The sequence below is a fragment of the Vanessa cardui genome, chromosome 26, assembly GCF_905220365.1.
Source record: "Vanessa cardui chromosome 26, ilVanCard2.1, whole genome shotgun sequence".
NCBI classification, from domain to species: Eukaryota; Metazoa; Arthropoda; class Insecta; order Lepidoptera; family Nymphalidae; genus Vanessa; species Vanessa cardui.
In genome coordinates, this window is record NC_061148.1 from 2,108,548 (window position 1) to 2,123,128 (window position 14,581).

The 14,581-nt window shown below is 34.2% G+C and overlaps 1 protein-coding gene across 1 annotated transcript in view; it reads right to left on the minus strand.

The window, feature by feature from the left end:
• Window positions 1-14,080, minus strand: part of LOC124540825 (ALK tyrosine kinase receptor) — a 49,286-nt gene extending 35,206 nt beyond the window's left edge. Inside the window, exon 1 of the mRNA XM_047118548.1 lies at window positions 12,817-14,080. Coding sequence (XP_046974504.1) covers window positions 12,817-13,432 — 616 coding nt within the window. The 5' untranslated portion in view covers window positions 13,433-14,080. The remainder of the gene's footprint in view (window positions 1-12,816) is intronic.
• Window positions 14,081-14,581: the final 501 nt, after the last annotated feature.

The following is a 14,581-nucleotide window of genomic DNA, read 5'->3' on the forward strand; positions in this document are numbered from 1 at the left end:
TACCGTGTATATGCATTTAGTAAACAGTGGTTATTTTAATGTTGCAAATAGACACACCAATTTTATTATATGTATAATTGCATATATGTACAGATATTAATAGACGAAAACAAAATCGTTCCGATCATTTCCATTGTGTTTGCAACGCGATTTTACTTTTTGCCATTTTTTGACCATTGACTTCGTAAGAAATGTCTATAGGGTTGGGTACCATTGACCATTAAGTGGTCCATTTGTGGGCTACCGGTTAGAAAAAAAATCTTATTCGAAGATAGAGAAGCGTTCAAATACAAGCAATCTGATCAATCTAAAATCTAGTTTTTGCGTTAATCGGAGACTAATGCGGTGCTTTGTATTTACCTGCAGCGATATCTACAATATAAGTATATGAGTAAATTTCCGACATAACTTATTCAATAATGTCATAAAGCAGCTTTATATAATTTTGCTACGATTTTGTTATATAAGTTATAGGCCCAATATCTTTTTAACTTAAATTTTATATACATTAATTGGTATTAAATGGTGCTGAAATAATATATTAGGGGAAGTGTATGCAGTTTATGATTTAGCCAGCTATGCGGTTCCTCTACAACTAACGCGGTGCTCTGGACCGTCTCCTCGAAAGGAGAGCTGGGCTCATTCCAACAGACACATTTACAAGTGTTACTTTTTTTAAGAATCCCTTAAAATTAAAAAAAAAATCGGCGCCAAGTGTGAATCGGACTCCTGGTTTGACACAACACTGAAGTACAGATTGATGTAACAACAATATTACGGTTTTTAGATTTCTTGCTAAACATGAGCTACAAGACATTGCTTCTTGCCAAATTTCATGATTCTAGGTCAACGGGAAGTGAAGCGTTTTTGATTCCCGTTGCGAATGTATTGGAAATGCGACCTAAATGGTCATATCTTTTGAGATTTAGAGGTCTGATGTTTTCACAGCTTTAAGGGATTGCCGATCTAAGTATTCGGAATGTCAAATTTTTACCTCAACGCAGGCAAAGTAATCTTCTGTGGTTTGCTATTTACTTTTCGAGCTACGGAACCTTAAATAGAGTAAAGGAATGGATATTAATTACCGTTAAGGAAAGGATATCAATATTTATGACTACAGAATAAATAAACGTAAATTAACGTAACGTTGATTTTCTTGTAGGACTAACTTTTACATGAGTTTCCACTAGATTTCATTGTTACAGAATTTCCAAATACTGACAGTGAATATTCAGATTTTAATTTTTGTTTTATAGTTAGTCTCGAAGGTATCACAAGCCGGGATGCCAAGTACTGAACCTTACCTAAGACAAAAGGAACACACGTGAGCCCTCAATAGTTCTTGTTGGTAGGGTTATTACACTCATCATATATTCTACCACCACTCAAGAGATTATTATATTTATCGTATTGTTGTGCTCCGGTTTGAAGGACAAGATCAATGTAATCATAGGCATCTTAACCCTCAATGTTGGCCATATTGGTGTCGATATGGTGGAACATTGGCGGAGCGCCTGATGTTATCACGTATATGAACCAGACAAAGTGCTTATTTAATCTATATTAATATTATAAATGTGAAGGTAGCTCTGTCTGTCTGGCGCTGTCACGACCAAACCGCTGAACCCAAATTTGATAAAATTTGATTTGAAACAAACTTGAACTTCAAGAAAGGATATATATTTTGCCTGACACATAAAAACCAACATCCTATAAAGCCAACTAAGCCCATTTCAACTACTAGTCTTAAATAACATCTCGTAATCTAAATAATCATCTCGAATTTCATATGTAAAATACTAAGTTTTTTTTTTAATAAATCGGCTTCGTCGCAAAGATGTGACCGTAGCTTAAGAGTTATTTCGCGTTGCAGTCGCTTTCGCTTCGCACAGTGGCGTAGGCGTGCTCCCTTCACTTTGTCTCGTTAAATAAGTGCTAAGCTGAGGAAGTCGTTGACGGATCAATTTATTTCAATTGTCTCCTACGGGTTAGGCCTGATTCAAACTGGCAGGAATGTATTATAATATAATAGGCAGGATATATTACACACATATATCTATATAACTTGGTAAAAAAGGCGTATTATTCGATACAAGATTTTGTAGATGATAAAAAAGCGTGGAATTAATTCCTGTTGAATTCCAGGCAGGATATATTAATTTAAATAATTGTATTAACTAACATGACTGTATTTTTTTTTAATGTTAAAAAGGGTAACTACTGATTTTCTTGCCTGTTCTTCTCGGTAGAATCTACTTTCCGAACCGGTGGTAGCTTCACTTAATTGTTAAATGACGATTCAAAAGTGCTTGTAAAAGCCCACTTGAATAAACTATATTTTGATTTTGACTACAACAAACATGACTTTGAATTTTTAAATGTTGAAGGAGAATTCAATAGTAGTAGTACTACTAATAGACAGCCTACTTCAATAAAGTATATTTTGATTTGATTGTATATGTATTGTTTCTTTGGTGACGGTTACACACCAGTGGTAGGAAGCCAAGCTTATACCTACCACTCATTCTACCGACACATAACAATGATATGCATATATGTGTTTTGTTAGAACTAGCGCGCACTTGCAACTTTTGTCACGGTGACTGTTTCGTCACTCTTGTCGAGTCCGTGTATGGAGGTGCGCGCACATTACGACGTGACATTTATGTCTGCATCTGTACATATACACGGACTTGACAAGAGTGACGAAACAGTCACCGTGACAAAAGTTACCAGTGCGCGCTAGTTCTTAGAGTCAAGTTGTTAAATGACGATTCAATAGCAATTGTAAAAGCCTACTTGGATAAAGTATATTTTAATTTGATTTGATTAATATTATAAATGAAAAAGTGACTCTGTCAATCTGTATATCTGTCTATCTATCTGACCGTTGCTTGTTCAGGGCCAAACCAATGCAAGACTTATTTTCAACCGACTTCCAAAAGGAGGAGGTTATCAATTCGTCTGTATTTTTTTTTTTTTTTTTTTTTTTTTTTTTTTTTTTTTTTTTTTTATGTTTGTTACCTCATAACTTTTCACTGGGTAGACCGATTTTGATAATTTTTTTTTTGTTTGAAAGGTAGTGCTTCCCGTGGGGTCCCATTTTTTTTATTTTTTTTTCCGATGATGGTATCCATGTGAAAACGACATAAGTCTTAAAGTTGCATTATGTATATGCGCGACAAATAGGTGAATAACTGAAAATCACGTTAACCAATTTTGATAATTCTTTTTTTATTATAAAATATATACTACAAGGGTAATTTGGTGAAAGTTTGGTAAGGTTCTGAGCACGGATCCATGACAAAGTAACGGAACGGAAGGGAACGGAACAATTCTGAGGAGCACGTTAGCGATACTCGGTCGAATCTTTTATTTATAAGTTATTGGATATTTGAGTCACCTTCCGTAATGTGGTTATGTTTATGTAATTATCATAGTCGAATATTATAATCAACTAGCTACCCACCCCGGCTTCGCACGGGTGCAATACTGATACTACAGAATTTGTTTATATACGACATCACATCGCAAACTTCTAAAATTATCAGTGTTTCTTTACTATATTGTTCATGTATTATATACACAAACCTTCCCCTTGAATGACACTATCTTTTAAAAAAAACCGCATCAAAATCCGTTGCGTAGATTTAAAGATATAGGGACAGAGAAAGCGACTTTGTTTTATACTATGTAGTGATGGAACTCCTATACGGCTCGCAGTTAGGGTGCGATATGGGGCAGAATTTCTTACTATCTAATCAAATTTTGTGTATGTGATGTGATGTCATATGATGTACGAAATATAGTTGGTCTTTTTCAAAGTTTTTTTTGCTGAGTTCGATTACAGCTCTTTCGAGGGATCCTTGTAGTTTACGCCGCGTGACGTATTAAATCCGCATTTTCGAAAGTCTATTTTTGCTTTATTCGCAAGTTTCCTTTGAAATTGTCCTCGAAGTAGTTTCTGACTCATATAAACGGAACGCTTAATCTATCCATATTAAAAAAAATTAGTTAGTCAACATCAGCTTCACTTAAAATCAAAAAATAAATAAAATTTTAACAAAAAGAAAAACCGACTTCAAACAAAACACTATTTTAAAACAAATGAATATGCACGAAAAAGTAATAAAAATAATTGCGTATTCAACATATTTTTTAGTCTTCCTTAGTTAAATGAAATGAAAAATATTAGACTACTTAAAAGTCGATTAACGATTATATCATGTAGTTATAATTATTGTTATATTTGGAGTCGGTGTCAGCCAATAAAACCCTACAGTATATCTATCAAAAAACAATACGAGAATACTTTAACAAATATGTTTTTTACAAATTACCTTTTACACAATAATATACTGGATCAATCAAGGGGCTCGTATCGCTTCTTTCTTTTGATTGTTGGGGCAAGGGCACCGTGGCTGACACCGGCTCCAAATATACCAATAACTATAACTACATGATATAATCGTTAATCGACTTTTAAGTAGTCTAATATTTTTCATTTCATTTAACTTAGGAAGACTCTAAAAAATATGTTGAATACGCAATTATTTTTATTACTTTTTCGTGCATATTCATTTGTTTTAAAATAGTGTTTTGTTTGAAGTCGGTTTTTCTTTTTGTTAAAATTTTATTTATATAATTATTAGAATATAAAATTACTTAAACCAGTATAGTTTGGCATCCCAAATAAAAACCACGTGGTTTATACAGTATGGATCACAATCGAAATGAGAATTCATTTTCAACCGACTTCCAAAAGGAGGAGGTTATCAATTCGTCTGTATTTTTTTTTTATGTTTGTTACCTCATAACTTTTCACTGGGTAGACCGATTTTGATAATTTTTTTTTTGTTTGAAAGGTAGTGCTTCCCGTGGGGTCCCATTTTTTTTATTTTTTTTTCCGATGATGGTATCCATGTGAAAACGACATAAGTCTTAAAGTTGCATTATGTATATGCGCGACAAATAGGTGAATAACTGAAAATCACGTTAACCAATTTTGATAATTCTTTTTTTATTATAAAATATATACTACAAGGGTAATTTGGTGAAAGTTTGGTAAGGTTCTGAGCACGGATCCATGACAAAGTAACGGAACGGAAGGGAACGGAACAATTCTGAGGAGCACGTTAGCGATACTCGGTCGAATCTTTTATTTATAAGTTATTGGATATTTGAGTCACCTTCCGTAATGTGGTTATGTTTATGTAATTATCATAGTCGAATATTATAATCAACTAGCTACCCACCCCGGCTTCGCACGGGTGCAATACTGATACTACAGAATTTGTTTATATACGACATCACATCGCAAACTTCTAAAATTATCAGTGTTTCTTTACTATATTGTTCATGTATTATATACACAAACCTTCCCCTTGAATGACACTATCTTTTAAAAAAAACCGCATCAAAATCCGTTGCGTAGATTTAAAGATATAGGGACAGAGAAAGCGACTTTGTTTTATACTATGTAGTGATGGAACTCCTATACGGCTCGCAGTTAGGGTGCGATATGGGGCAGAATTTCTTACTATCTAATCAAATTTTGTGTATGTGATGTGATGTCATATGATGTACGAAATATAGTTGGTCTTTTTCAAAGTTTTTTTTGCTGAGTTCGATTACAGCTCTTTCGAGGGATCCTTGTAGTTTACGCCGCGTGACGTATTAAATCCGCATTTTCGAAAGTCTATTTTTGCTTTATTCGCAAGTTTCCTTTGAAATTGTCCTCGAAGTAGTTTCTGACTCATATAAACGGAACGCTTAATCTATCCATATTAAAAAAAATTAGTTAGTCAACATCAGCTTCACTTAAAATCAAAAAATAAATAAAATTTTAACAAAAAGAAAAACCGACTTCAAACAAAACACTATTTTAAAACAAATGAATATGCACGAAAAAGTAATAAAAATAATTGCGTATTCAACATATTTTTTAGTCTTCCTTAGTTAAATGAAATGAAAAATATTAGACTACTTAAAAGTCGATTAACGATTATATCATGTAGTTATAATTATTGTTATATTTGGAGTCGGTGTCAGCCAATAAAACCCTACAGTATATCTATCAAAAAACAATACGAGAATACTTTAACAAATATGTTTTTTACAAATTACCTTTTACACAATAATATACTGGATCAATCAAGGGGCTCGTATCGCTTCTTTCTTTTGATTGTTGGGGCAAGGGCACCGTGGCTGACACCGGCTCCAAATATACCAATAACTATAACTACATGATATAATCGTTAATCGACTTTTAAGTAGTCTAATATTTTTCATTTCATTTAACTTAGGAAGACTCTAAAAAATATGTTGAATACGCAATTATTTTTATTACTTTTTCGTGCATATTCATTTGTTTTAAAATAGTGTTTTGTTTGAAGTCGGTTTTTCTTTTTGTTAAAATTTTATTTATATAATTATTAGAATATAAAATTACTTAAACCAGTATAGTTTGGCATCCCAAATAAAAACCACGTGGTTTATACAGTATGGATCACAATCGAAATGAGAATTCATTTTCAACCGACTTCCAAAAGGAGGAGGTTATCAATTCGTCTGTATTTTTTTTTTATGTTTGTTACCTCATAACTTTTCACTGGGTGGACCGATTTTGATAATTTTTTTTTTGTTTGAAAGGTAGTGCTTCCCGTGGGGTCCCATTTTTTTTATTTTTTTTTCCGATGATGGTATCCATGTGAAAACGACATAAGTCTTAAATTTGCATTATGTATATGCGCGACAAATAGGTGAATAACTGAAAATCACGTTAACCAATTTTGATAATTCTTTTTTTATTATAAAATATATACTACAAGGGTAATTTGGTGAAAGTTTGGTAAGGTTCTGAGCACGGATCCATGACAAAGTAACGGAACGGAAGGGAACGGAACAATTCTGAGGAGCACGTTAGCGATACTCGGTCGAATCTTTCATTTATAGGTTATTTGGATATTTGAGTCACCTTCCGTAATGTGGTTATGTTTATGTAATTATCATAGTCGAATATTATAATCAACTAGCTACCCACCCCGGCTTCGCACGGGTGCAATACTGATACTACAGAATTTGTTTATATACGACATCACATCGCAAACTTCTAAAATTATCAGTGTTTCTTTACTATATTGTTCATGTATTATATACACAAACCTTCCCCTTGAATGACACTATCTTTTAAAAAAAACCGCATCAAAATCCGTTGCGTAGATTTAAAGATATAGGGACAGAGAAAGCGACTTTGTTTTATACTATGTAGTGATGGAACTCCTATACGGCTCGCAGTTAGGGTGCGATATGGGGCAGAATTTCTTACTATCTAATCAAATTTTGTGTATGTGATGTGATGTCATATGATGTACGAAATATAGTTGGTCTTTTTCAAAGTTTTTTTTGCTGAGTTCGATTACAGCTCTTTCGAGGGATCCTTGTAGTTTACGCCGCGTGACGTATTAAATCCGCATTTTCGAAAGTCTATTTTTGCTTTATTCGCAAGTTTCCTTTGAAATTGTCCTCGAAGTAGTTTCTGACTCATATAAACGGAACGCTTAATCTATCCATATTAAAAAAAATTAGTTAGTCAACATCAGCTTCACTTAAAATCAAAAAATAAATAAAATTTTAACAAAAAGAAAAACCGACTTCAAACAAAACACTATTTTAAAACAAATGAATATGCACGAAAAAGTAATAAAAATAATTGCGTATTCAACATATTTTTTAGTCTTCCTTAGTTAAATGAAATGAAAAATATTAGACTACTTAAAAGTCGATTAACGATTATATCATGTAGTTATAATTATTGTTATATTTGGAGTCGGTGTCAGCCAATAAAACCCTACAGTATATCTATCAAAAAACAATACGAGAATACTTTAACAAATATGTTTTTTACAAATTACCTTTTACACAATAATATACTGGATCAATCAAGGGGCTCGTATCGCTTCTTTCTTTTGATTGTTGGGGCAAGGGCACCGTGGCTGACACCGGCTCCAAATATACCAATAACTATAACTACATGATATAATCGTTAATCGACTTTTAAGTAGTCTAATATTTTTCATTTCATTTAACTTAGGAAGACTCTAAAAAATATGTTGAATACGCAATTATTTTTATTACTTTTTCGTGCATATTCATTTGTTTTAAAATAGTGTTTTGTTTGAAGTCGGTTTTTCTTTTTGTTAAAATTTTATTTATATAATTATTAGAATATAAAATTACTTAAACCAGTATAGTTTGGCATCCCAAATAAAAACCACGTGGTTTATACAGTATGGATCACAATCGAAATGAGAATTCATTTTCAACCGACTTCCAAAAGGAGGAGGTTATCAATTCGTCTGTATTTTTTTTTTATGTTTGTTACCTCATAACTTTTCACTGGGTGGACCGATTTTGATAATTTTTTTTTTGTTTGAAAGGTAGTGCTTCCCGTGGGGTCCCATTTTTTTTATTTTTTTTTCCGATGATGGTATCCATGTGAAAACGACATAAGTCTTAAATTTGCATTATGTATATGCGCGACAAATAGGTGAATAACTGAAAATCACGTTAACCAATTTTGATAATTCTTTTTTTATTATAAAATATATACTTCAAGGGTAATTTGGTGAAAGTTTGGTAAGGTTCTGAGCACAGGATCCATGACAAAGTGACGGAACGGAAGGGAACGGAACAATTCTGAGGAGCACGTTAGCGATACTCGGTCGAATCTTTCATTTATAGGTTATTTGGATATTTGAGTCACCTTCCGTAATGTGGTTATGTTTATGTAATTATCATAGTCGAATATTATAATCAACTAGCTACCCACCCCGGCTTCGCACGGGTGCAATACTGATACTAAATATACTACAGAATTTGTTTATATACGACATCACATCGTTAACTTCTAAGATTATCAGTGTTTCTTTACTATATTGTTCATGTATTATATACAAAAACGTTCCCCTTGAATCACACTATCTGTTAAAAAAAACCGCATCAAAATCCGTTGCGTAGATTTAAAGATATAGGGACAGAGAAAGCGACTTTGTTTTATACTATGTAGTGATGGAACTCCTATACGGCTCGCAGTTAGGGTGCGATATGGGGCAGAATTTTTTACTATCTTTAATCAAATTTTGTGTATGTGATGTGATGTCATATGATGTACGAAATATAGTTGGTCTTTTTCAAAGTTTTTTTGCTGAGTTCGATTACAGCTCTTTCGAGGGATCCTTGTAGTTCACGCCGCGTGACGTATTAAATCCGAATTTTCGAAAGTCTATTTTTGCTTTATTCGCAAGTTTCCTTTGAAATTGTCCTCGAAGTAGTTTCTGACTCATATAAACGGAACGCTTAATCTATCCATATTAAAAAAAATTAGTTAGTCAACATCAGCTTCACTTAAAATCAAAAAATAAATAAAATTTTAACAAAAAGAAAAACCGACTTCAAACAAAACACTATTTTAAAACAAATGAATATGCACGAAAAAGTAATAAAAATAATTGCGTATTCAACATATTTTTTAGAGTCTTCCTAAGTTAAATGAAATGAAAAATATTAGACTACTTAAAAGTCGATTAACGATTATATCATGTAGTTATAATTATTGTTATATTTGGAGTCGGTGTCAGCCAATAAAACCCTGCAGTATATCTATCAAAAAACAATACGAGAATACTTTAACAAATATGTTTTTTACAAATTACCTTTTACACAATAATATACTGGATCAATCAAGGGGCTCGTATCGCTTCTTTCTTTTGATTGTTGGGGCAAGGGCACCGTGGCTGACACCGGCTCCAAATATACCAATAACTATAACTACATGATATAATCGTTAATCGACTTTTAAGTAGTCTAATATTTTTCATTTCATTTAACTTAGGAAGACTCTAAAAAATATGTCGAATACGCAATTATTTTTATTACTTTTTCGTGCATATTCATTTGTTTTAAAATAGTGTTTTGTTTGAAGTCGGTTTTTCTTTTTGTTAAAATTTTATTTTACAGTTGATCAGTGGTAAGTCTGTGGGATGTTCAATACTATGAGGAAGCAGCCTAAGACGGCTGTCTTTAACTCGTTGCAATTAAAAGAACAATGACCGAATGCTTTATAGTCTCCGACACGATATCGGTATGATTTAATAGGATAGGATAGGATTTTATAATCCTATCCGGATATACTGATATTATCTATATAAAGAAATAGGAGATGTAGTAAAGTAACAGCCTGTAAATTTCCCACTGCTCGGATAAGGCCTCCTCTTCCATTAAGGAGACGGTTTGGAACATATATCACCACGTTGTACAAATGCGGATTGGTGGAATGCACATGTGGCAGATACCTGTAGTTATGCATGTGCCTGTAGTTACACTGGCTCACTCACCCTTAAACCGGAACACAACAATACAAACTACTGTTATTTGGCGGTAGAATATCTCATGAGTGGGTGGTACCTACCCAGGCGGGGTTGCACAAAGCCCTACCACCAAGTAAAAATCGTTATATTAAACTTTATTTAAAAGTCAATGTCCGTTGACAATATCCTATAATGTTGTATTTTAAAATATTATATGATAATGTTGCTCAGCAATTAATCACGACAGCATTCGATGATAATGGTTTGAAAGCATTTCCAACACTGCGGTCTGAAGAGTCCAGAATTATTTAAATAGTAGATTAATGTCAATTCAATTCAATTCAATTCAATTCTTGGTTTAATGGCTTTTAGTTGTGCCGACAGGGCACAGATTATTTAGCCAAAGTCACGTAGGATGGAGAAGACACGAAAGAGATTGATCGGAACAGTTGAGGAATAGATTAATGTCATATTTTACTTTAATACTTACGTCAACTCGCACATGCTTTGGAAAGTTCAACTTGGTTCCTTTACTACATCTATATTTTAATTAAAATGTTAAAAAAAGAAAAGAAAACAGAAAAATATTACTCACAGAAATAAAGTATAAATACTTGTAATTGTAATAAAGATTTATAACATTAAAATTATGCTTAGAAAAAACACCTAAGTATTGATATGAAACACATCAAAATGAGAAAAAAAAACAATAACATTTATAAACAAGACTTATTTATAATAAAAATGAACATGCATAATATTGTCACACACATAAAAATACACATTCACCGTACAAAATATAGACATAAAATAACAACACTATATTTGGCGGAAAGACCATTGAACGATACAATAAAAATGAATGAAATAAACGAAAAAATGTCGACAACGATGAAAAATAGTAAGAGATACCTGGGTCTAGTTTACACCGGGTTAGCTGCCCGGAGCGGCATATGAACGCATAGCATAAAGTAATAAAATGTCCTACTAAATCGCCTAGCATCCAGAGCTAAATTTGTCAAAAAAATATTTATTGGCACTATATATACGTTCATAGTCAATAACCAGAATTAAAAATATATATATACTAATGTATCAACAGTTTTATTTAGCACAAAAGAAAGCATGCATATATTGTTTTGTTAGTTTTCAGAATTATAAACAAAAACTAAAGGACTATCTTCTTGAGTGGAAATATAAAGTTATAAGGCATATCAATCGAAAGATCTATGATAGTTCGTTTTTCAAATACTTATAAGATAAGAATTTACTTATACTTAATAATGAATGAATGAGTTCGAAGATGGCGATCGTTGTATTTGCCGCCCACTCAAAAATGCCGCCCGTCTGCGCTGTAAGTTCTGCATGCGCGCTTGCGGCGGGCTCCATCCAAACAACACTGTTATTGTTGTGTTGTAAAAGTTGTTTAATATTTTACGAGCACCCATATAATTTATCGTAGAGTATAACTTACGACATTATAAAGCATACAGATGATGTTCAACATTCCTAATACGAGTTTTTTTTTTAATTTAATTAAATGTCACCTAAGAAATTAAATTGAGGGATCAACATCGTTTTTAAAAATACATCTAACATCAACAAACACGTGTCAGCTTCAACACGTTCATAAAAATAATCTGTAGTATTTGAATGATACTAGCTTAAACGTGACTCTATATTATGCGTAAATAATTAGATTTTGTTTATGGCAATACTATCATAAAAGTAATTATATTACGGAACTTAAGTTGATAGTAATAATTTGAGAAATACAGTTAATATGACTTTTTTTCTCTCGGTAGAATCTATATTGCGAACCGGTGTTATAAATAGAGTGCATTTAACCCTGTAACGTGAATATATAAAATCGAAAAAAAAAATAAACAATATTCTATAGCTAGGCAGGTCAAGAAAACAGCACCACAGATTACATTTTTTAGAAATATCATCGAAGAAGAACCGCTTGCCTTCTTAAATAAAGTTTATTTTGATTTTGATTGATTTATCCAAGTACGTATGAATGAATGAAATGACAGCAACGTATTATTTAATGATAAATGAGAATGAGAAAGAAGATGAGGGGGTGGTATGTGAAAGCAGAGAGTAACTGGGGCATACGAGAGAAGAAATGTCAAAAAAAAATATCTATCGGCAATAATTATGACTATCAGATAAAAAAAAAAAAATATTTTAATTTTTTTACCAAGCATTCTTTATTGAGGTCATGATCATTTTTGTATTAATTAAAAGAAAAAATTCAAAAAGGTGCATAAGCACTTTTCAATCTCAGTTTAAATCTTATTAATTTACCTAGTTATAAGACGAGAATCTTTTCAAATTACATATATTCTAACATAAAAAAAATTACAGGCATCCACATAAACATGCAAAAGAAACCAGACCAAGCGTTTTTAAAAGAAACCACGATATACCAAAGCGATCTCACCTTCTTTATTTCCATCAGCATCGGTCTGCGGTCCGGAAAACTTGAGACCTCTCGTCGTCATGTTCATTTCGTCGATATCAGCTGCCGTCACCACACGGAAACCCAAACCGTGGTTGGAGACGGTCGAATTCCACTGCCATTTGCACATATCCACGGAATCGTTGTGCTTCTCGAAGTCACAGAACACTCCTGTCACTTGGGGCACGTAATTGTTCTTGTAGATCGCCTCGTACGTGGGCCCTTCTCGCCTGAGAGCCTTCATCTTGTCAGCCAGCGTGTTCGTGTCGTTGTCTCCCGGGGACTTCTGGTTGATCGCGATGGCGCCCTCGTTGTCGTTCATCATGTCGTCGTTCGGCGCCTTGTGCTTCCGATTCAGCTGCAGTATCTTGTTGATGTTCTGCTTCCTGCGCCTGCTGTTCCTGTCCTCGGTCCTGTTCATGAGGTGGCTCAGCTTCTGGAAGGAGCCGCGCACCGGCTCCGGTGCCGCGAACCTGGCTCTCTGCTCCCTTTTCGCCGCCATGGTTTCTTGCGTTTTATTTTTTGCTTCCACCTCATTGTACTCCGCGCTGACGACCGCGAAAAAGGCAATGAAGAGAAGAATTTTATCCAGCGCCATTAGGGAGTGAATATGTATTTTCAGATGTTTCTCGCGTGTGGGCCGCACGGTGCGGTCGATTTTGTCCGCCCCGTTGGGTTTATTAGCATCTTGTGGTGCAATCGTTTATTGTCAATAGGTAATTGATTCATAAATGAACATGTCCTTTATATATGAGTATCGCGAGTCAATACGAGCTGTCCTAAGGAGTGTCGCGATCGTTCGTGCATCGTAAGAGCCGCTGGGTATGCCACCAGTTCGAACACGGTCGATGCACGTTCAACAGTAATTTGCACATTGTATTCGATCAACACATAACACTAATTTACCGAGTCAACCCTGTCCTCCATATCCGTGAGCTGAGCTAGATCACTCGGTATAATGGAGGACGGGGTACGTTGTAGAACGACTTCGCACAACCGAGCGCGGATCGAAAGCGAATTTCAATCGCAACGTATGTAACGCGTCCGCTACAATACACTTGTAACGATACATCCGCAATTTTTCAATTTCAAGAACTAAAATTACGTTTTAACTGGACTCTATTGAGGTACGTACACCTTCCCACTCCCGATCGACTCGCAGCGCCACTACGGGAATACGCGGAACTAGGCGCCCGTAGACCGAAATAATCATTACTTTTCGCGAGATGTGATCTTGGAGCGTCTGAGGGGATGCTGCGCAGGTGTCAGCCCGCCTTTAGCCAATTCCCGGGCTTTTCGCGCAGGATGTCACTGCGTCAGACACCGGATGTAAGATTGGCCCACTTAAAATCGCTGCTAACGTCAAAATGCCTTCATTGGCTCGGTGGCACTGTCAAGTGCCGCCGATTGGTTGTTGTGCAAATTGCCGCGAAAAGCAGCCAATAGGCGACGAAACCGGATATTGCATGGAGGAAATTTCCTCAGAGATTTGTTTACGCGAACGATAGACAGTCGTCGTTTTTTAACGGAGATCTGCGGAAATTATATTAAAGGCACCTTAGAGCTCGTTTTCATCTAATTTCCAATAGAAAAATTTATTACCGCGTACAGCCCTGGGGTTAGATTATAAAAGTATTTTCTAACAAGGCTTGTGCGAAACAAAATTTAATCAATAGCAGGTTACGTCTTAGTAACATTTAAATCTAATACTTAAAGTAATAAGCATTTAAGCTAATTATATTTTGAT